The sequence below is a fragment of the Grus americana genome, chromosome 5 (assembly GCF_028858705.1).
Source record: "Grus americana isolate bGruAme1 chromosome 5, bGruAme1.mat, whole genome shotgun sequence".
NCBI classification, from domain to species: Eukaryota; Metazoa; Chordata; class Aves; order Gruiformes; family Gruidae; genus Grus; species Grus americana.
The window spans coordinates 32,992,869-33,015,477 of NC_072856.1; the positions used below are offsets into that span (position 1 = coordinate 32,992,869).

Genomic DNA, 22,609 nt, shown 5'->3' on the forward strand with positions numbered 1-22,609 from the left:
GTTTATTAAAGCAGGAGTATAACCTTATAGTACTGCTTTGCCTGAGTGCATAGATTTCTAGACATTTCTAGCCAACAGAGAATTAGGTTTTATAATTGTGTGTGAGAAGATGACTCATCAGCAGTGATCCTCTTCAACTCCTCCAGAGATCTCCTCCTGCCCCATCCCAAATCTCCTTTAGTCTTGATGAGGTAGGGATATGACTCCATGTTTGGATAGTGTGTGTTAACGTCTCCAAAAGTCATATCCCGCTGCTTCTAAAATCTCCCAATAAATCCCCTTCCAATTGCATTTGGGAGACCACTTATGAGACTTCTGAAGATCCACAAGGAAACCTGAAAGATCAAGACCCAAATACAGCCCCACTGGAGGCTGAAACAGCAACCTGCCAAAAGCCCCAAGAAGCCCACACCTTACCTGACATATATACTTAACGGCTTAATATTCTCCAGGAGGACGGAACACATCCATGGCTTGACAGCTACGGTGCTGCAGCTAGTATTAATGGTCAGCCCCATCAGCCTGTGAGCTGGGCCCTTCAGACAGCAAAGAGCTGTTCCCTGGCCTGAGGATTTTTCACGTAACTAATTACCAAGCTTTATAACAGTCCCCTGCAGACTATAATGATGATGAATGAATGAGATCAGATTAGTCAATATGGTTTATTGGTGGAGTTTGCCCGTTAGCTGTGGATGCATCATTACTGTGTGCATTCATCAGCACAGGGATGAGCACAACTCAAAGTCGCTTTGCTGCCTGTACAATTTGAAACCACAACCAACCTGCAACTCTTCAGCTTTCTCCCGAGGACTCCCTAGGCCTTTCTTGGGTCTTTCTGTTGCTCTGTATCCTTGTCCTGGGCCATCGTGGAAGTCCTTTAGTGATTGCCATGTCCCATCCTTATTAAAGCAAAGTACATTAAGCTGCACCTGTAGAGACTAAACGAGACATTGCTCAAAAGCACTGAAGTCGTAACACAATAGCTAATGGTGCATTTGCTACTACTGTCCTCTGCCTGATAAAATCAGAGTTGCTCCACTATGTGGCACAGATGTTCTGCAGCTCCACAGCCGGCAACGATCCCCTTTTTGCTGAGCAGTATTTCTGGAGCAGGGCATTCCTCAACCCCACTGTGGCTGTTGAGCCCAGGATCCCCGTAGAATTGGGGGATCTATCAAAGTAACTGCAATCAGCATGTTCAACATGGGTACCTGAAAAGATGTACTGTATTGCCTGTACCAGCACTCTAGTTTCTGACCCCTTGTCAGTCCTGACATATCCCCGCAGCAAGCAAAAGCTTGCATTAGCACTGAAGGGAATAGAGTTTCATGGCTGGAAACTGCTTTGAACTGAAATTTGAGCGCTGTGCCTTTCCTTTCCATCTCTGGCACCAGTTCCCCAGGTGGCCCAAAGCACGCATCTTTATCTCTCTGTGGCTCAGTTTGCCATCTGTAAAACTGGGTTAGCATGCTCTCCGCCTTCTTACACCCCTCTTATCCTTGTTTACATTAACTGTAAATACAAATGGGCTTGTTTGTGTGCAGACACAGTGCAAAATAAGGGGCACGACCCTGGAAGTGCCGCTCATATGGGGAAGGTCTGCAGGGAAGGATGCGTGCACGGACAGGCAGGTGCACGGAGGGACACCGGGATGGAGGGATGCGCGCACAGGGACGGGGGATGCCTGCAGGAAAGGATTTGTCCACCGCCCGAGTCAGCCCCGACGCCGCTCCCGCCGCAGCAGCGCCCGGCCCGGCCCCTCGCGATGGGGGGGGGCGGGGGACGAGGGGCGGGACCCCCGCCCGGCAGCAGCGCCCGGCCCGGCCCGGCCCCGCCGCGGGGCTGCGGGGCGGGTTCGCGCCCGCCTCCGCCCGCCCCCCGCGCGGGGCCTGCAGCGGGCAGCGCGGGGCGCCGCAGCCTGCGGGCGGCCGCCGTGCCCGCCGCCGCCCCGGAGGTGGGGGCGCCGCGCGGGGCCCGGGGTGCCATGGAGGAGCCGCCGCCGCCCGCCTGATCCCCGAGGCTGCCGGCACCGAGACAAAGCGCGGGGCTGCCCGCCGCGCCCGCCCGGTGAGTGCCGCGGGGGGCCGGGACGGGCGGGGGGCTCCGTCCTGCGCCGTGGGCAGTGGGCCGGGGGGGAGGTCCCGGTCTCGGTCCCGCACCCAGCCCCGCCTGACACCCCCGTGCACCCCCCATCCTCATTCACAGCGCGGACACCCCCGTCCGCCGCTCTGCCAAGCACGGTGCACCGCAGGCATCCTCGTTCATAGACCGACACCCCCCCCCCAAAATCCCCCACCCCTGGCCCAGACAGACACCGTGCACCCCTAGCACCCCACAGTCATGGCCAAACACGCCTGCGCCCACAGCCCAAACATACTGCAGAGGCTCTGAACGCGCCCCTCCGTCACCCAAACACCCCCATCACCCCAGACGCCCCCACGCACACCCCTATGCACCACCCTAAAGACTTCCCCCATCACCCCCCGTGCCTGAGCACACGCTCCCAACACCCCTTCTGACCGCCCAAACATATCCCCCCGCCCCAAAAACACCCCACCCCCGGCACCCCCACATTAAACACTACCTCCCCCCCAAAAAACACCCCACGCAACCTGTCCTCCTCCCTCTGCACACACACTCCGGCCGCACTCCCCCAGCCCGGGCACGCCCCGGTGCAGACGCCGCGGCCCCTTCTCCAGCTCCTCCTGCCCGCCCTGCCCTTGCGCCTTCCCCGGGAGACAAAAGGGGTCCGTGCGCCCCGCTCGCCCGCCGCCCCGCTCACCCGCCGCCGCTCTCTCCCTTGCAGGCCGAGCCATGGTGGAGCCGCCGGCTGAGCCTCCCCCGCAGCCCTGCCCGGCAGCGCCCGGGGGGGCAGCGGCGGGAGCAGCGGGGGGAGAGCCGGCCCGTCCCGGGGAACAGTCGCCGCTGCTGCACCTGGACCTGTACAACTTCGACTGCGCGGCGGCGGAGGGCAGCCGGTACGTGCTGACCAGCCCGCGGTCGCTGGAGGCCTGCGCCCGCTGCGCCGTGCGGCCGGTGGAGCTGCTGCCGCGGGCGCTGGGGGAGCTGCTGCGGGAGGCCCCCGGGCGCTCCATGCGGGTGGCCGCCGGCCTCTACGAGGCCTATGAACGGGAGCGCCGCCGCAAGCTGCAGCAGTGCCGGGAGGAGCGGGAGAGGATTATCCGGGAGGAGAAGAGGCGCATCCTCGCGCCCCTCGGCAGCCTGCCGCCCTCGCCCGCTGCCCGCGTCGCTACCCGGGCCGCCACCACTGCCACCGCCGGTGGGCCCCAGCCCCATGGCGGGGGGAAGGCCAGGGCATCGGGGGGCGCAAAGGCCAAGAGCCACTCCCTGGACTCGCTGCAGAAGCGCCGTGAGGGCAGCTGGGGCAAGACGTCCTCGGAGTCGGGGGCCTCGTCCTCCTACAGCGGGGAGAGCCTGCGGGAGCGTGGGGGCAAGGGGGGTGGCCGGGGCCGGGGGGGAGCCACCGCCGCCGCCAGTGGCTCCCTGCTGGGGCGCAGCTTCAGCCTGGGTGACCTGAGCCACTCGCCGCAGACCGCCCAGAGAGTGGAGAGGATCGTCAGGGAGGTGAAGAAGAGGAAGGGCCTCTCAGAGGTGCCCGAGAGGGACAAGAAGATCGCAGCACTGATGATCGCCAAGCACCAGGAGGCCAGCCTCCTGCGGGAGCAGCGGCAGGCAGCCCACCTGCAGTGGGACAGCCAGCGGCGCCTGGCGGAGCAGCGGAAGGAGCAGGAGGAGAAAGACAAGCAGAGGGCCCTCCTGCAGGGCCAGCGGATGTGGGAGAGCCAGGTGGAGAAGCGGCGGGGGAGGCTGAGCCAGGAGCAGGAGGAGGCCGCCCTGCTGAAGCAGAGGCAGCGACTGGTGTGTGAGGAGAGGTGGCGGGAGCAAGCCGAGAAGCAGGAGCGGCTGCGGAGGGAGAGGCTGGAGAGGGCCATCAAGGAGGACAAGCAGAAGAAGCTCCATCAAGAACACAACCTGAAGGCGAAGGAGGAGGGCAAGAAGGAGCACCGTGAGCGAGAGGAGCAGCTCCTGCAAGAGAAGCTCTCCACGGCCACACAGAAGAGGCTGAAGAAGGAGGTGCAGCTGCAGAAGGAGAAGAAACTGCTCAACCAAGCAGAGAAACTGAAGCACGAGGCCTTGCTCAAGGAACTGGCCAAGCAAGAGGCAGAAGAGAAGGAAATGCTGAAGGCCTCCCTGGAGATGAGTTTGACCAAGGCTCAAGAGAACTATGAGCAGCTAGTGGAGAAGAGGAACCAGGAGCTGAGGGAGAAGGCCAGGCGGGAGGACATGCAGATCCAGAGAGCCAAACTGGCAGCAGAGAAGAAGGAAAGAGAGCAGAAGGAGCACTTGGAGGCCCTGGCTAGAGAGACAGAGAGAAAGCTCCAGCATGCTGCCCAGGTGGCCGAAGAGGTTGTCCAAGAAAAAGCCCGCAAGGTGGTCTTGAGCCGTCTGGAGAAGGAGAAAGTGCAGAAGATGAACAAGCAAAAGGTGGAACAGTACGAGGACTTACGGCGCAGGGAGATCCTCCTCTCTATAGAAAGGAAGCTGGAGAGGAGTGAGCAGATCTTCAAAGAGAAGAAGACTGTCTTAGAAAATGCCAGGTCTGTTGCTCGAGCATCCTTCCATGTCCGGGAAAAGGTACGGGAGGAGACTAACATGCGCACCTTTGACAAGATGGCCTTTGAAGCAGAACTGCATGCCCACCTGAACAAGAAATGAAAGATCTTGTCACGGACAAGTGGGAATACATCACCGGTTGTCCATCCTAATGCATCAGAAAGCTCCTCCGCATTAATATTGAACATTTAAAAAAAACCAACCACCACCCTAATTTCTTATTTTGGGGGAGCACGGTACCGCACAAAAATGTGGCAGCTATTTCACATACTTTGTAAAATATGATTTTGTTCTGTGCGTGTTTTAAGGACTGACCTCAGCCATCTTTACAGAGGGGAAGTGAGCTTTGGTGTCCTCCACCCCACAAGCACACGCATTTTCTCAGAGAGGGCTGCAGAAGTCGTCTGCTTGAAGCCTGTGAGTCTACACTGGAGCTGACCACAGCTGCACTCTTTGCAGCTGGAAATGCAGACAACAGAGACTACTGACTACCAGAGCATACTGGCTAAGAACCAAAACCACCCCAGCTGATTCTGGCTTGAATGACAGGCAGTTTGGTTTAAGTTATGGGACTGCATTTTCAAAGCCACTGCACTCCCATGCCGAAGGTGAGGAGGGCTGGGGTACAGAATGCCGTAGACCCCCTGGGTGCCCCTCACCTGCTGCTGGTACTTAGCAAGAGGAAGCACAGATCAAGACTTTGTAACACCATGTAAGTAGATGTTATGATCAGAGCTGGACAGAAGCTGTTAGAAGTGCTCACAAACAATTTCACTTCTGCTGCTTGCAGCTGTTGCCCCTGCCAGGTATCCTCACCTCTCCTTTTCCTCTCAAAGTTTCTCTTACAAACCTCTGTACAATTTCTTCTTTTGTTTTGGAGGAGGGGGAGAAGGAGAGAAGTTTGTGGGCAATACACAAAATGACAGGCACCCACACAACCCACTTGTTCCTTAAGATATAACAATGAATGAACCTGTGGAAGCTGGCCTTCATGGCAAACATGGATCATTTGTAAATGGAAATCTGCAAACAGATTGCATAGAGAAATTGCCACCATCAGGAAGTCTCAAAACTCGAGGAGACCCTCAGCAACCTTATCCAACTTGGCCTGCCTTGAGCAGGAGGTTGGACCAGGTGTCTTCTAGAGGTCCATTCCAACCTAGTGGTTCTATGAGCTGCATAAAATGAGATGTTCACCCAGTTCTTATCATAATCTACTGAGCAGGGCAGCATTTATCTGTCCACTGGTGCTAACAGTTGTATTATAAAGGGCACAATAAAGAGTAGATGCACAAAATAAGGTACATTACAGATTCTCTGAGATGAGAATCATGGCTTTGTTGTAACTCAATACCATTTAGAGGGAACTGAGTCCTTCTGCCCTTAATGCACTTGAAAAGTGAAAAGCCTACCTACGCTCCGCACACAGCATTCAGTAAGATAGCGATCTGCTCCAGGTTTCCACGTTTACTCTCTGCTGGGTTGCAGTTACAAGCACACATCCAAACCAGGCACTTTCTGCTGTTTTTTTCTGGCTCTGGGCAGTGCCAGCTCTCTGTTCCGTCATCCATGATGCCGTGATGGGTTGCTGTGGTGATGGCATCAGACCTGGAGCATGGGGGAGAAGCAGCAAGAACAGCCAGGATCTTGGTTCCTTGTGGATGTCTCTGACATAACAACACAGTAGAACAGAAAACCAGAAGAATGTTGACATACGGGACAGACATGTAGTGCTGCATGCATAGATTGCTAACCGGAATTTCCCAGGAGGTGACAGCAGGTCAAAAACCTCACAAGGCTTTAAGGAAGGTGTTAAATGGACAGCACCAACAACAGTAGACCAAGCACACCTTGGTGCCCTGCAAGACTGGAGACTTATACAACAGCATTGAAAATGAAGCAAGTAGGGATTTTATTTGAGTTTCATGGGACGTGCTCTTTGAACCACGGTACAATTGGTGTCATTGAGGGCAGGCAGCGTGAAAGTAGGAATTAGGGCACCTGAGCGATGTTTGCTCCATCAGTCATCGGCTCACTGTGTAATGCCACGCGAGTCCTCAGGGGCTGGGCTTGCTCCTATTGATATAAATGGAAGCAGAGTCAGGCTCTTGGGATTGCTCAGAAATAGTAACACTTGGCTTGGCAAAAGGCTTCAGAGACTTTTGGACAAATGATGCTAACAAAGCACAAAGTACTATTTATTTATTTATTTATTTATTTATTTATTTGAGTGGTTATTAAAGTAAAACATTTCCATTGGTGGAAAGCACTAATTAACATCAAAATCTAAAAATATTGACAGCTGCATTACTGTTTCCAGCTAGGAGTTTGTCCCCTCACCTTCATCCTCAAAACAGCAATCAGTTTGAACAGTGAAACCAATCCTGCTGTAACACCAGACAAGGTTCTTGATAAAAACCAGTCGTCTTCACATGTTGTTTGTACCGCAGTGGTCCATGTGTGCCCTTGTAGCTGCAAAGACCTAGAAAAGAGGTGCTCAGTGGCCCAAATCCAGCCTGCACAAAACTTCTCTTGCTCCCTGGCAGCAGTAGAGTTGGGATAACACCTGCAGTGACTCCAGCATAGCCAACATTTCATCTCGTTTGTAGCCTTTGGGGCTGCAGAGAAAGCCTGCCAGCACGGATGTGAGGGCTCTTGGTCCCCGCGGCATCACGCTGAGGTTGAAGTTCACTGCTTGATCCATTTAGCAGAGGGCAAATGGGCAAAACAGTGGAAAGAAGGCAAAATGTGGCGGGCAAATGAGCAGACGCAGTCTCTAACTGGAACAGCAGTTTTTCCCTAAAGGTCTACTGCAATATACCTGAAGGCTTTGTCCAAACCTCCCTCTGATGGGGAATTTCCAGTGTAGACTGAGAACGTTTTACAGCCCAGGAGACATGTCTTAGCCACTGACTGTAATTACACCTGGGGGTCCATCTCCTGCTGTTGAGTTTGACACCTCTGGGCTACAGCTGAACTAATCAAAACACATCTACATGGTGGTAATGGGATTGGCAAACTACTGTTCCTATACCGTGCAGTGTGCAGTTTAAGTTTTGAGTGTGCAATCTAAGAAAAAAATATTTTTTTTCAAAAGATACTAAGCTGTGTATGGATGCTTTTTATTTCTGTAGTGGTTCTAGTCCAAAGTCTGTGAAAGTCAATGGAGTTATAAGTTTAAAATTGTGGCATGGAAAATTAAGTCAGCAAGTTGGGTGGAGGCATGAGAGGTATTTCTTGGGTCTGCGCTTCTGTTTATTTGCGAAGGAGTTTTACTGCTGGATTTCTGTGGGAACAGAATTTAAACCCTGGAATACATGTAAAAAGTATGGCCCTTTTAGATGAAGCTTATTTGGTGGTTTTGATTTTGAGCTGCAGGCCAGGGAGAACTAAAAATCAAAGCAAGCAACATGTTACCTCAGCGCAGAAGTAGATCATGGCTTATTTAAAGCAGTGGAGTAGCTCATGACATTTGGTTAGGTCCTGCAGAAAGATAACTTAGGTTGGTCCTTTCCTGGGATTAGAAAACACATTTTAGGCTATTGCTATATTATAATCATAAGGTTGCAATGAAGACCTTGCTTCTAGGCCATTTGCTTGCATGCCACAGAATGACCACTAGACCTTGAAATACCTGTATTTCAAAAGCAACAGCAACAAAAGGACAATTACCAGGAAACTTTTGTGACGGGTAACACATCTTAGATCCAGCTAGCATCAAATTCCCAGGTTTCAATTCCTAAACACTTGGAGTGTAGCTCAGGTTTCACATTGGATCCCATAGATGTAATGGGACAACCCAAAATCTGGATCCAGTGCCACTAAACATTCAAATCTAAAGCCAAACACTGACATGTGGACACACCTCTAACTGCACTTAAAAACCACTCTCCTGCTTACTACTGCCCATTGACGAGGACTACAGCTAGAAGTTGACGTGCTTGAAACCACTCTGCACATTTACAGGATTTCTGGAGTTGAGATATTGAAACATTAGGGAGAAAGACTCCAATATCATTTAAATGTTCTAAAAATAATTACAGGACCAAGTCCTGGGATGTATTCTCAGGTAAAACTCCCATCATTATATACTAACATTTTGCATAGTGAGACAACATGGTCCAGCACACAGTATTGGAAAAGAAGAGTGTCACACCATTGGCTATGGCAGAACAGGACAAGTAATTTCAGAGGCCCCACAACCACGCAGCCTGGTTTCCTTGGGTGGTGGGTGCCCTGGGATTCTCACTCCAGTGAAACCAAGGCTGCAGGATGAGTTCATCTTGTATTAGACATCGGAGAACTCACATGTCGGGGAGAACCACTGACTAAAGAGTGGTTTCCTTTGCCTGAGTCTGGATAAATGTTTCATACATTTTGAGTGTTCACAGACTGTCTTGTTTATGTGGATTGTCTAGTTTTTAACAGCATCTGGGCTAAAACTGGAGCCCTTCAGTGCTAGTGAGAGTGCCAACAATCTCTTCTGCATGCTGCCTCTTCACACGAAATTCATCACTAAAACAATCCCTCTGTCAAGGTTGAATTTGGCAGACACATTCAAAAGCTATTAGGAGGAGGAGCTGTACCACCACTAGTTAATATTTTACAAGCTATTTTTTAACCCAGTTTATCATAAATTCTTTCACTGTGTGGATAAGGGAGATGTGAGGATTGGATTTCTCGCCTTGGTTACCTACTGTGTTTCTCTTATGACGGTTATGGCGCTCCAGGCTCATTCTGTGCTAAAATTTCTCCTGATGCCAGGGGAATTCTGTTCACTAAACAAATGCTGAATATGCAATGCACACAGGTCTCAGAAGGGACTTACTTCGGTGTGCATGTCTTTACTAAGCCAAGCCCGGACAGGGAGATGGGGGAAACAGAATTTGCAACACAGAGTCCATCAGCCACTAGTTTTCCAGAAGTTCTGCTAAGAGCAGCCCCAGAGCCACCTCTGCCAGTTGTCATCAGGGAAGTGACTGCCTCAGGGAAGTGACACCTTCTGCTTCCTTACTGACCTCAGAGTGAGCCAGGCTGATCACATCCTACCTGAGGACGGCTTCTCATCACCACCAGTTGTTACAGCAAAACGAGAGATTTGCTTTCAGCTGTGGGTGTTCTTCCTCTGGTGGTGAAGACAACAATGTAATAGTTAGAATGCTATTTTGCAAGTCTTTTTTTTTTTTTAATCTTTTTTTGTTTGTTTTTAAAGCAGATGCAGAGAGGTATAAGGACGAGACAGAAAATTTAGATGCAGCACGCTACAGGTGATGACTGTGGCTCTCTTCGCACAGAGTTCTGCTTTGCAGACCTGACTGAGACTGTGCTGTTGTGTGGTAGAGCAGCCACCACATCCAGGAGAGCGGAGGTGCTCTGGGAGGGATCTGCCTGCTCTCAGATCACACAAGCTCCCTTCAAAGAGTGCAAGTTTAAGCTCATTTAATGCTTTGCTGAGTCAAGGTCCTAGGGAATTAAGTTTGTTAGAATTCGACTTAGCTGTCATAGTTGTAAAAGAAGGCTGTCATAGGCAAAGAAGAGAAAGACTGTGGCTTAGCCCAGTCCCTCTGGAAGTGAACCCTGTGACATTTACTTTGCAGCACAGTACAGGCATGTTCTAACATGAGCCGATGGAGCCCCATGACAACTCCTTGTGGGAGCGCAGCCACAAGCCCTTGGCAAGAAAGTAGCACCTCCTGTAAAGAGCCAGTACTGAGACACGGTGGGAAAATCATAATGCTGCTGCTTCTAGGCATGATGTGGCTCTGCCTTTCTTTCTGTTAAGATATTACTAGATGATGTTTTGAAGGGAAAACACTGGGAAGAGGAAAAAATGTAAAACTCTTCTGTACAAGATACCTGGAAATGCATTCTCTGTTTATGCAGACCAGCCAGCACTTGGGAAGGCCAGCGTTTGGAACCCTCATAATGGGATATGCCCCACATCCCGTAGGCCTCTCATGGCTAGGGCATAAAAAATTCAGAAACACGAACTTATTATAGTAAGATTCTAGTCTAAAAGGACCCAAATAATTCTCTGGCAAGTTTGCACTCATCTCCTACATCCCTGCCATTTAGCAAGAAATCCCCCTGCGTTACAAAACCACTCTGGTGGTAAGAAATACCCAGAATTACAAAACCAAACTGCCAGTGCTATTTTGCTTTACATAGCTCCCCGCATCCAATCTCAGGACCGGGCTGTGAGGTAAACTAGTTATCGCCCCCAGCCTATGTACAGGAAAAATTGAAGCAGAAAGAACTGATGTGACTTGCCCCAGGCCATGCTGGCACTCCGTGATCTAGCTGGAGCTCTCACTCACGTCCTCCCTGTTCCCTGAGCAGCCCTCTAATTAACTGCTCCTGGTTGCAAGGGAAGGATGTCCCCGTGCCCCTGCTGTGGCAGCTCCTCTGGCTCCTGCTCTGCAGCTGGTGCTTTAAGGAGGATGAAGATTTTAAGGTGCCTGCCTCCACTTCTGGGCATTGCCCCCAAATCTTGAAGCACTGGAAGGGTCCGTAAAATTTCTCTTTAGGCTTTCAAATGGAGGGCCTGAAGGTGAGTGGCACAGATAAGGCTGCACTGGGAGCCCAGGACAGAGGCAGGGCAGGAGGAAGGTGAATTAGCAGAAATGGGCAGGAGCTACAGATGGAAATGTTAAATGAAAGAGCAGGCATGGACTGAGAACCCTTGTACCATCCTGGCTGGCTAGAATCACTTATATCTATATGTATGACAGCATACAACAACACTTTCTTTCAGTACATTAAAGTTACAGGGCCCAGTTCATCCCATTAGTTACCTCCCTAGAGCCAGCAGAGTTACTCCAGGAATTAATACAGCCTAGCTACATTAACCTTTTTATTATTTATGTAAACCACAATGCCTTGGGATAGGTTATGCTTCTAAGAGCCTGGTGGAAATTTCCCCCTGCCTGCACTGTACCCGGGCAATGGGATGGCAGGGTCACATACCGGTTGGTATTTTTAGGCACGGTGACGAGTTTGTCAATACCCCGTGGTGCACACTGTGTTCCTGCGTGTTTGCAAAGCAGTGTCTGCTTAAACAGCACAGCGCAGCCGAGGGGAACAGCAGCTGGCACAGAGGCACCTTGTCAGACAGTAAGCTAAACAGTGGGGAGTAAGAGATTTGGCTCTGTGTCTGTCAGATGCTATTGGGAATGTTTTGGTTTGTAAGAGAGTGATGGGATAATTTCTTCTCATTTTTAATCACCTCCAAAGTAAGCTGTGCTATTTTTAACAATTATTTAAAGATTTACAAGAGATGGCAAAATAAATGAGGAAGGGAGCTCAAAACACAGTTGTGTAGGTAAAGCAGAAAGACATTTTGCCTTCCCTCCTGAAAAAAGCCCTGAGCATTACGCCAGCAGTGGAGAGTTTTGTTAAGTGCCAAGTTGCGTGCACTTTGTTAGACCCTAGGAGAGGGCCCATTCTGTTCCCAAGCTTTGCTACCTGTGCACCTGTCTCCTGCCCACACTGAACAAGCCAGGCTTCACATTTGCCTCCCAGTCACAGCTATTTCCTCAGACTTGAAGGAAAAAGTGAGATCAAGGAAACACAAGGTGAGATCCATGAACAGAAAGACAGTATTTTCACTGTAGAGGGACCACCCTACATCCTGGGTGGGCTCAGCCCACATCTGACATGACGCCCAACGGAGGAGTGACACTTTGCTCTCATCAGGGGATTTCTGCAGCCCTCACCCAGACACTGCCTAAGAGCCTCTGTTCCATTTTGTGCTCCCACCAGATTCAAGTTGTCTTTATTTCCTAGCCAGTTTGGCCCTGAGGCTCCTGCTCCCATTGCCTACACCCACAGCTCGGTACCTGGGGAGCCAGCCACACGGTGCAGCCAAGTCTCCGCTTGTCTGTAGAGGCTTCAAGCCAACTAATTTGCCCAGCTCTTCCTTAAACTGAGGCATGTCTGTGCATGAGCAACTACAGGAACTGTCTGAATCAAAGCTTTGGGCCTTTGGGGGGTGTAGATTGAAAACCTACAGAGGAACTAGTAGCAAAGGGGTGCTACTGCTTGATTTTTGGGGTGATGTTGGCAGCCTAAGATACATCCACCCTACCACCACTGCAGTGACTGCCAGTGAGGTGTGGATATAACCAAGTCAGTGTTAAACAGACTGGCTCAGTCACCACTAGCAGTTTAACAGTGCAGTGCCTAGGATGGGCTAACTGGTCCAGTATTCTCCAGCTTCTCTGTATGGGCTTTTCAACCCATCCTGAGCCCTACCTGTAAATTCTTAACTAGCTTATATAGACCTGCATGACCTGTCATGATAGGAATTTTAGATATATCTTAACAGCTCCGAGTCATGACATTGCTTTCTCTGCTAGCAGTTTCACCTGCTGCTGTGCAGGAAGAAGTAAAGCCAGGGAGGATTGTTTCAGTAAACCAGAGCTGACCTGCCTGTTCTCAGAAAATGGCAGGCAGGCCAAGGGATACTGCAGGGCTTTATGCAACACTAGTTAGAGCACCTGACATCTTAGGTTTGCTGTGGATACACTCCATATCACTTTACATGGTAGCTGTCGCTCCAACTCACGTCTTCTGGGTGCTGCAGGTCCTAATATCTTCCAGGCAGAAGGCACTGTCTTGTAACAGAAGTTTTCTGTGATTCCTACAACATCTCAAAGAACCTGCACACACCTCTTTGTACAGTCAGGTATTTCAATGCATTTTATTTACGGTTCCATCAAAAAATTGTGGAAGCAGAGATTCCTGAAGGCAGTGATGTTCACATCCAGAGCTACTGTCCTCTCTAAGTGTCTCTCTCGGATCAGACTACACTGTGCCACTCTATAGATTTCTTGCAGCTCCTGCAGTCTCTGGGAACCTGCAGATCCCTCCCTGCAAAGACACTGTACTATAATGCAGATGCCACGTGATTCAGTCACAGCCTGCAAGTCCCCGAATGCACAGAAAATCTACATCTACCAGGGAGATTTCTGCAGAGTCCCCTGGAATCCGCAGGGGGCCTTTCCGTCCATCCTAATGCCAGCACTCTATAAACTCGCATGCTTTACGGTACCTGCTGACCTAGCAATACTGTCTGAATCCTCTCCCTGACACCACACTGCAGTGTCTTCAGGTACAGGGAGGCACCCTGCAAGCAGGCAAGGCTGGCCAGGCAGTTAACCTGTCAGATGTATAGAGTAAAACGTTAGCATAAGTCTTTTCTGTAGGGGAAGTCGGAGGCACAAATGCAAAGGGACAAAAGGTCTCCCCAGAGGAAAGGAAAGAATTGCTGCGTGTGAGAGAGAAGAAAGAAATGGCAAAATGGGAGATTATAATAACCTTCAAATCATAGGAGACGCAGTTTATAGGTCTCATGCAACAGAAATGTGCATGGCAAACAGCTCCTTTCACACAACATTTCAGATACCCTCAGGGAATGAAGGATGGTGGAAGGTAGTAAGGACCACAGGTAAGAAAAGAGGTGTTTTCCAACAAGAGCTGGGAGTCACTGGAAAGCTGAGTGAGTGGAGAAATGTAGAAAAGCTGTTCTAGACATCTCCAACAATGATGGCTCTCAGTGGTGAGAGTAAGGAGGCAAAAGAGAAACACGTTCCATGGAGCTGGCTGGGATAGGTACACGGAGGACTTAAACGAGTGAATATAAGGAAAATAGGACTGGGACCCTACATGAGAGTCATGATGAATTTTGACTTTTTAAAAGTATCCTTCCCGTTGAAGGCGCCTACCTTACAGTAGCAGAGAAATGTCTTCTGGAACACCCCAACCCAGTGGCTTCCTCCACCCCAGGCTTGCGTGGGTGCTGCTCTGGGGGGGCTGGGCAGGCAGCACCCCGTGACATTAGAGCAGGAGGGAGCCTGAGCTAACCTGCCACCCTTTGTGCTCTGGGGCAGCAGCCAAGGGTGCCCAGGGGGGTTCTGCGAAGCAGAGGGTGATAAGGAGCACTTCTCTTAGTGTCGGAATGTGAGCTGACACTAAAAGAATTTTACCGTGTGTCAGTGCTAGGATCAGGAGCATGAGCTGCAGGAGAGGTGTCTAGCTCAAGAGCACAGGACGAGGAAGCACGGTTCTGTTGAAGCTTAATTCTGCTTTTTTTTTTTGTTTTGCTCTTTTTTTTTCCCTTAGAGATCAAATTTATTGTCAAACTGCCAGGGGTTGGTGGAGACCCACAACATGCCCATAGCCCACTTCTTGTTAGGAAAGTGGAAAGCTGGCTGGCAGTTTCGCACAAAGGCCAGATCCATGAACGGCTTTATTGGCTTTATTTGTAAGCAACCATTTCGATTCAGTCACCAGACTGCAGGGCTGGGTTCATGCCCAGTAAGGTCAATTGCCCAAAGGCAAGCACATGGTGACAACTAACACATTCCTGTGTCTGAACAGAGGTGACACCACAGCCAAAGGAAACCTGAGGCTGTGGCTGTTTCCAGGGAGGGCAGGGACCTTCTCAAAGGGAAAAGACAGATTAAAGGGGAATCATAGTCCTCAAGTATGCAGTGACAGCATGGGAAGAGAGGCTAGCTGAAAAAAATGTGTCTCCCTCAAGAAAGATAGTGTCTCACCACTGGCAGGCTGGATGTGCGCTCATGTCCCCATCTTCTTCTCTGGCAGGAACGAGAAGCAGACTCTCAGCAGAAAGGGGGGACAGACAGCTGGCTGGGAGGATGAAACCTGCTAGGTCAGACCTCGTCAGTCAAACCTCTCCCTCTGATTTCACTTGCAGGCTGTGAAAGGGAGACTGGCCTTCAACCCTCAATGACTTGTACAACCCCGAAACCTGGTCATGCATCCACGCTCTGATGCATTTGCTGCACTTGCTTGGACATGAAGGCAGGCTTGTAGGGCTTTCCAGCATGCCAGCCACATGCTTCACAGCCACATCCCAGGCACAACTTTAAAGCAGCTGAAAAGGCTGTATCTCATCCTTCCCCAGCTCGAGTCAGCAGAATTATTTGGTTATTCAGGAGTCCCCCCATTGACAGAGTGGAGGAAAAATAATTAGAAACCTTCTTTTTACATATGCCAGCTAGCAGGCAGGATCAATACACACAGAGACTCCCTGATTTCTGACATGCCTAAGCCCTCAGACGGAGGGGTTTTTGCACCATATGGCTCTATCACTTGACAAAATAGTGCCCTAGATACACTGGTTGTTTTCCAGTCTGCCACCAAATTAACTTAGGAGGATGGGCATATACAGCCACAGTTTCTGTGCTGTTACCACCATTTCTGAGGTCTCCAGACCGATCACAAGCCGCTGTATTTTTGCAGCCCCTCCTGCCCCCCTTCCCTGGGACTAGCTACCAAAGGGATTAAACGTGGCATGTTATCTACTGCAGTGGCTTAATCACTAAGCAAAGCGCTCATCCCCTGACCGCAAGGTCAAGGAATTATCTTCCTGACAGATAACACAGCCAGGGTTTGGAATGAAATGAGGAGCTGAACTTGTCATTGCAAGCCCACAGGCCACGGCTTTATTGCTGTTTCTGGGAGAGTAACTCCACTGTGAAAGTGCAGTGTGACTTCTCACCTGCCCTGAGATGCCTCTTGGTGGCAGGGGAAGATAAACACAGGAAAAATGGTATTCAGCTTTGTACACACATGCCCCCCCCCCCCATAAGCACCCCCTATGCCAAACCTGTCCCTCTGAGAGCAAAAGGTTTTGCTGGTTGGTTATATTTGGCACCTTGTACTAAAGAGAGAACATTATGCAGGAAAAGCTTTTAATAGACTGTGAAGAACTAACCGAGCACTAAGTCTGGGCCAGAAAAGAAGTGACCTCGAGGGAGACACATATATCTAGAAATATGATTTCAGAGGGCACAGGTCCTATGCGCTAGTGTCAGCGGAAGGTGGGAAGCCCTGTTCCCATGTAAGCTAGCCTGTCGGGGCAGAGCTGCAGGGCCTGACCGCCCCACAGCTCGGCGCGCACAGGGGCAGCCCCACTGGGCTGCGAGGGGGCAACTGAAGGCATCAGTGATAAAACTCTTCATTAAAGATTTAAATATAAAGAATTCAGATCTGCTGCCACCAGAAAAGAGGGAGGAGAACTGATGCAGAGCGCTACAAAACCAGGTTATTACTAGGGACTAACACAGGGCACCAGCTCCCACAGCTTTGCCGGGAACACCTCGGGACCTTCTGCGCACATCCAGGCAGGATGAGCCACGGCCCCCTGCCTGCTGGCTGCCCGAGATTGGCCCCATTTCATAGATGGGGAAGGCGTAAGCTTAGATTACAGAAAAAGGCTGAGAAGATGATGCTCTCTACCCAAACCTGGGTGATACAAATAGCTTCCAGCTCCCCAAGTGACTCCTTCAAGGTCATGTATATGACAGTAACTGCAGAGGAGAAACCCCCGTCTCTCCACTTTAGCCAACAGCTCAGGCCCCTGAGACTCTTAGTTGAAATTACACAAGTGCTAAATCTTCCCTGTTGCACCTTTCAAAAGCAGGTAAGCAATCAAAGGGCATTTTCCCACCTCCCTCAGTACATCTCACCTTTTGCCATCCAGCTGCTCCCTGAAGATCATGGTTATTACCAATTGTCTGTGAAATACCCACACCCTGCCAAGTCCGTGTGCCTTACCTGTGAACAGCAAGGGCCACCCTGCAGCCAGAGGTGCTTCTCTCCTCCATCTTCCCACCAAGAGATGCTTCCTGCAGCACTGGCATGGGACATGAGAAGTCCCACTTCAAGGTACAAGCTTAGCCTAGAGCCTGCTTGGCAAATTCCACTGTTCTTCAGCTATAAATCAAAATAAAAATTTTTTTATTACTTTCAGCTCTGAAACTTGAAGGGTCGGATCATCTTTGGGATCTCTGTATCTCTATTAAGCTTGGTGGGCAGAGGTCACAACTGTGGGGAGGTGGGAGAGACAGAGCAACTACCAACACTTTTCTTAGGGAAGCAAGCTAGACAAGCAGGTTGGTAAGGTGAAGCTTTTTGAGTTGAATGCGTTGCATCCAAAAAGCACATGTCCCTCGCAAAGGGGCTCACTGAGGTTACGTGTGTGCTGTTCTTCCTCCTGGGGCAGGGCACAAACGTCGGTGCCCTTTCCGCACACCCACCTCCAACAGCGCAGCAAAGACACAGAGATATTTAAACAAACTACAGGCAGGACTGGCAGGTGGAATAAGTAACCTGTCTGCCCTGCAAGGGGCCTGGATGAGCTACCTGCAAATAAAGGTCTTTTTTCCAATCTCTTGTCTCAGGAGAAGATGACAAAACCCCATGGTGCTCCATGTGGAAAATGGAATGCTAATAAAGCTTCAAATTTTCTACTCGCCTGCTGCTCCTTGGCTCCCTTTCCCACCTGCATTTCTCTGCACCTTTGGGGAAATCTGACATTATGTACATTTATATATTGTTCTTAGTTAGGAAAAAAGACCCCTCTCTCCATTAAGTGACTCTCAAAAGCAGAGATGGGGAACTTGCATTTGAGTGCTGTCTGCCTTGCAGCCTGCCAGGACTCCTGTCTTCTCAGCCTCCCTCCCATGGCCGCTGTCCCTGCAGCCCCAGGATCTGCAGCCACCACAACCCATGCCTCAAAGTCACTTTGGCCATAGCAGAAAGCTAGACAACCCCTTCACAAAACCACACCTGAGCTCTAGAGCACAGATGTGCAAGGGACCCTTTTAACCATGTGGAAATCAAGCACTGCTCTACCTGTCCTTTGTTTGCTTCTCTCCACAGGGATGCTGCTGCAGGCTGTGGCTGGGTACGTACCCCAGAACTTGTTCTGGCCAAGTTACAAGCTGTTCCCCAAGAAGGGCAATGGCTACACAGGTTCACCAGGTCAGCTGGGGGATGGAAAGCTCCAGCCTGGCATCTCTGCATGGCCTAATTTTCTCATTTCATTGAGCTTCACCCCTTCCCTACAAGCAGACTTTACTCATAACTTCTCTACATCTCCACCATGCTCCAGCTGACAGCATGGCCAACAAGAACACGATCATCTCTTCCAGTGGATTCACCACCCCCCAGCCTCCAACGGCTACAACTAGCTTGGATAACAATACATCTTCCCCCCAAAAATGGTCCATATATGTTTAGATACAGACAGCCCTTGGAAAATGTGCATAATTAAATACAACCCTTCCAGCAGTGAGTGTGAGGAGCCTGGGCCACTCACTGCTTTCCTTCTTTTGCCTATTAGTGGTGCCAGCTCCATGAAAAAGGATGTGGCCTGAAGATCCTTCCCACTGTGTGAGATGGGCTTTCTCACCAAGCACCTCGGTTCCTCTCCTTGCCCTTGCTCCAGCGCTGATGGCTGGGTTTGCCACGTTTCCCTTGGGAACCCCTCTGCCTTCCAGCTCTCCGTGCACAGTCAAGCCATGGAGGCCTGCCAGCCCACATGCTCCCCAGGTGGCTGCTGCTCCCAAACACCTCCTGGAGGGTCTGTGCTGGGGTGTGTTGAGGTGTTTGTTAGTCTAGGCAGTGTTAATGCAGGTGGAGAAATCCCCAGTAAGTGCCAGAGACAACGTGATACACATCCCCTTCCCAAGCCTTTCTCGCCATGGATTAGAGTAACAGTAAAATTCACCGAGTGATAAGTAGGTGAAATGTACTCATCTGTGGCAGACTGGAGAAGAGATTAGACCCTGTAGTGGTCTTTCTTAACCTTAAGCTTTTCAGTAAATCTCTGAAGATTAAGGGGAGAGGAGATTCCATAAAATGAAATCTGATTTGTCTTTGGTGCAGCTGTCCATCCAAAGATGAGTACCCACATCCCACTTCTGTATAATTCAGATTTCTCCACACACAGGCTCCAGAAAGTGAGCTGAAGACCTGACCTTACTGCTGTAATTAGCATCCAGAGCGTGGAAGGCTGTGGTATCGGGGCTGTAGGGCTGGCAAATACTGACCCATTTCTTCTTAGAAAGGAGATGATTCATTTCACAGTACCTTGGGAACACACACCCTACCAGGCAAACATCACCTGGACAGGCAGAGAAAAAGCAGAATATAGTCCTGTCTGTCCTACTGTCTCCTGACCTTATACAGCACATCCTCCTTCCTCTATAATTTATGTCTCCTGCTGCAGAACCAGCCATGGCTTCTGGTTCTCTAGCTATCCCATTATAGCAGTACTAAGTGCAAGCCATTTACTCTGCTAAACAATTGAAATGTATTCAGTGTCTTAAATCAGGAGCTCCTTCTTTATAACACCACCTCTTCCTTCCTGCACTGCAGCTACAGGAACTCAGTGGCTCTCTTCCCTTCATCTTCCCCACCAGCCCACTGTCTGAGACACACACCCCACCTCCTCCATGGGGAAACCATTACTTGTTTTCTTTTCTGTGACATTCAGAGATGCTTAAAACATCCTCAATGCATGTAAGAGGGATGCATTTCCAGGGCTTTTAGGATGTAGTTGCATTTTGTTAAATCATATGGATAGGAAAATGTTGAGGAAATTTCTGGCACGCCAACTGTCTGACCTGATTTACTTACATGATGCTAGCACTAGGAAATGTGCTAGTTTTATAGCCCTCGTGATTTGAGACTATTTATCCAGAGAAAGGCAGTGGCAGGGAAAAGGACACATCAGGCTTCCCACACACTAACCTCAAAACCTGCGTTAGCCCGAGCCTCGTGCCCCAGCCCCTGCCCTGGGACAGGCTTCTTGTCCCTTCACCAGCACCGCTCCGCACATGGGAGCCACACACCCGGCCACACTGGCAGGGAGCTGCCACCACCAACCGTCATCCAGGGGAGCTGGAAAGGTGCTCAGCTGCGCATCATGAGCGGGTCACTCAAAAACTCAGAAAAAAACGAGGCCACTGTTGACCTGGCTGCTGCAGGGTGGAGGAGCAGAAATGTCCCTAAATGATTATCGGGCTGCTGTCCTTGCCAGAGATGTTTGTCCATGTGCTGCTTTCTCCATGGGTCTGGCAATGGCAGCTGCATTTGAGACACAGCCTCCAGGGTGACCTTTAGTTATAAAGCACACCATATTTCACCTGAAGGTAAAAGTTTCCAGTCAGCTTTCTACCTACGAAGAAAGAAAATCAGACGAAAAATCATAAATTCTTTTCTGGCAAATTATTTTCAGGCAAAACAAAAAAAAAATTTAAAAAAACTCATTACAAAGTATTTCTCTTGACAGACAACATATATTTGAGATATACATTTAATACACATCATCCTTCTATATACGTGTGTCTGTGTGTATATATATGTGTGCATGTATATGTGTGTGAATACATGGTGGGCATGAAGGCGGGTTGGATTCAGTGGTTGTTAGCAGCTCACAAGGGACACACGATGCCAGCCAACTCTCTAAAGCACAGGCCCTCCAAGCCTCCCAGCGAAGGCTCGGACTGGTTTGGCAGAGGCACTGGTTCCTCTGTCTGCCCCTCGCCCCTCTGAAACACACTGGGACCCAAAGGGCCCACGCTGCAGGGTGCGAGGCGAGGGGGGGACCAGGCACCTCCCTGCTCACCTTTGCACCCACAGGGCTTGGTCCAAAGCCATGTGCGAGGTGGGCTGTGAAGGGAAGGAAGGTGTCTCGTTAACAGCCCCGGGTGTTCGCTGCCCATCTCTACACATTTTCTGCATGAAACGCTCAAGTCTGAAAGACTTTGCAAGTAGGGTGAATATTTTCTAGACAGAAAGCCAGCGTTATGAAAAAGACATGAGCAGCTACGATCGTCTGCAGGCCACATCTCACCTCCTTTGCACTCTCCAAGGGGAGCAGCTCCCCAGCTCCACCGTGGTGGGGTGGCCTTCCCCTCCACCTCAGGCAGCACCGTACCCCCATGGCTCCTGCCAAGCATGCCAGGGTGCCACCAATTTCCACTTCAGGAAGATAGCCACAATTAGCCAAAGAAGAGCAAATGGAAAGCTGAGGGAGAGGGCTGGAGGGGAAGGTGGGAAGAAGCTGGCTTGCCCGTTGTGTTTGGAGCTGTGGAGAGCTGGGGGAGCAGGAAGAGAGAGGGAGAGAATGTTCCTTATGTAAAGCAATTTGTTTGCTAGCTTTGTGACCCTCTTCAAGTACAGACAGGACCAAAACTCCTGGTACAGGGAATGTGCCAGAACCAAGGCCCAGAAACATCTTTCAAGCCTCCTCCCTCCCAGACGGGCAAGAAAAAGATTATCAGGACATTTTAGTCCTTTGCAGGGCACTATCCACAACAGCTATTCTTTGCTGCCCTGCTAGGTCTGCTCTTCCCTTCCAATTCACCTGGAAAGCAACTGTTCTCCCTTCTCCTTCTCTCCTGTCCTGTCCTGGTCTGGGCATGAAGCAGAGCCCACATGCAGCTCCTCTACCAGCCAGCCTCTGGATCCTCCCTGTGCAGCACTTAGGAGCTGAACAGGGTACTTGTAGCAGAGCTCTGTAGGGGCAGGGCAGGGAGATGTTCTTCTCCCTTCAGGGAGTGAATGGGATGGCTCCCACACCTGCTCCCAATGGCCTTTCCTAAGGCTGGCTCGTTAAATCCCCTCCTTCCGTGCTGCAGCTGCTGGATGAGGGCTCTGTGGCAGAGGTCTGCCCTGGTGAGCTGGGATCCGTGAGGCCAGAGGCAGTGGGGAGGCTGGGACGCAGGAGCAACTCAGCAGTGGTCACAGCTAGAGGGATTTTCTGTGTAGTCAGCAGTCACCAAACCGAACCCCTTGCCAACACCGGGAGCCAGCCACAAGCTAAAAGGAGGACGCGGGCTTAGTGGACACGTTCTCTTCTAGCTCCTTCAGCATCAGCCAAAGCAAGGGGCTAAAACGTCTCCCTCTCCAAACAAACTCATTCTTCCTTTACTGCAGGCTGGCTTCAAACTCTGAATACAGTGTGTCATGCTACTCCTCCTCATCCAAGCTTGGCACATGTGATAAGCGCGCTTATTTTACCCATCCAAGGTACCTTTGAGTGGCTAGGAATTTTCTGTCCTCATTTTGGAGCCCACGTTCCCTCTACATAGGGAAGAAAGCCAGCTCTGCCTGCACAGGGAGCCTACGTTGTTTCTCTTAATCTAAAATAAGT

General features: G+C 50.6%; 1 protein-coding gene across 1 annotated transcript; it reads left to right on the plus strand.

The window, feature by feature from the left end:
• Positions 1-1,703: 1,703 nt before the first annotated feature.
• On the plus strand, positions 1,704-17,913 carry CCDC177 (coiled-coil domain containing 177). Its single transcript, XM_054826006.1, has 2 exons — positions 1,704-2,067; positions 2,807-17,913. Exon 2 carries the CDS (start codon positions 2,815-2,817, stop codon positions 4,735-4,737), a length of 1,923 nt encoding a protein of 640 aa, XP_054681981.1. The 5' UTR covers positions 1,704-2,067; positions 2,807-2,814; the 3' UTR covers positions 4,738-17,913.
• The last annotated feature ends 4,696 nt before the right edge of the window (positions 17,914-22,609 follow it).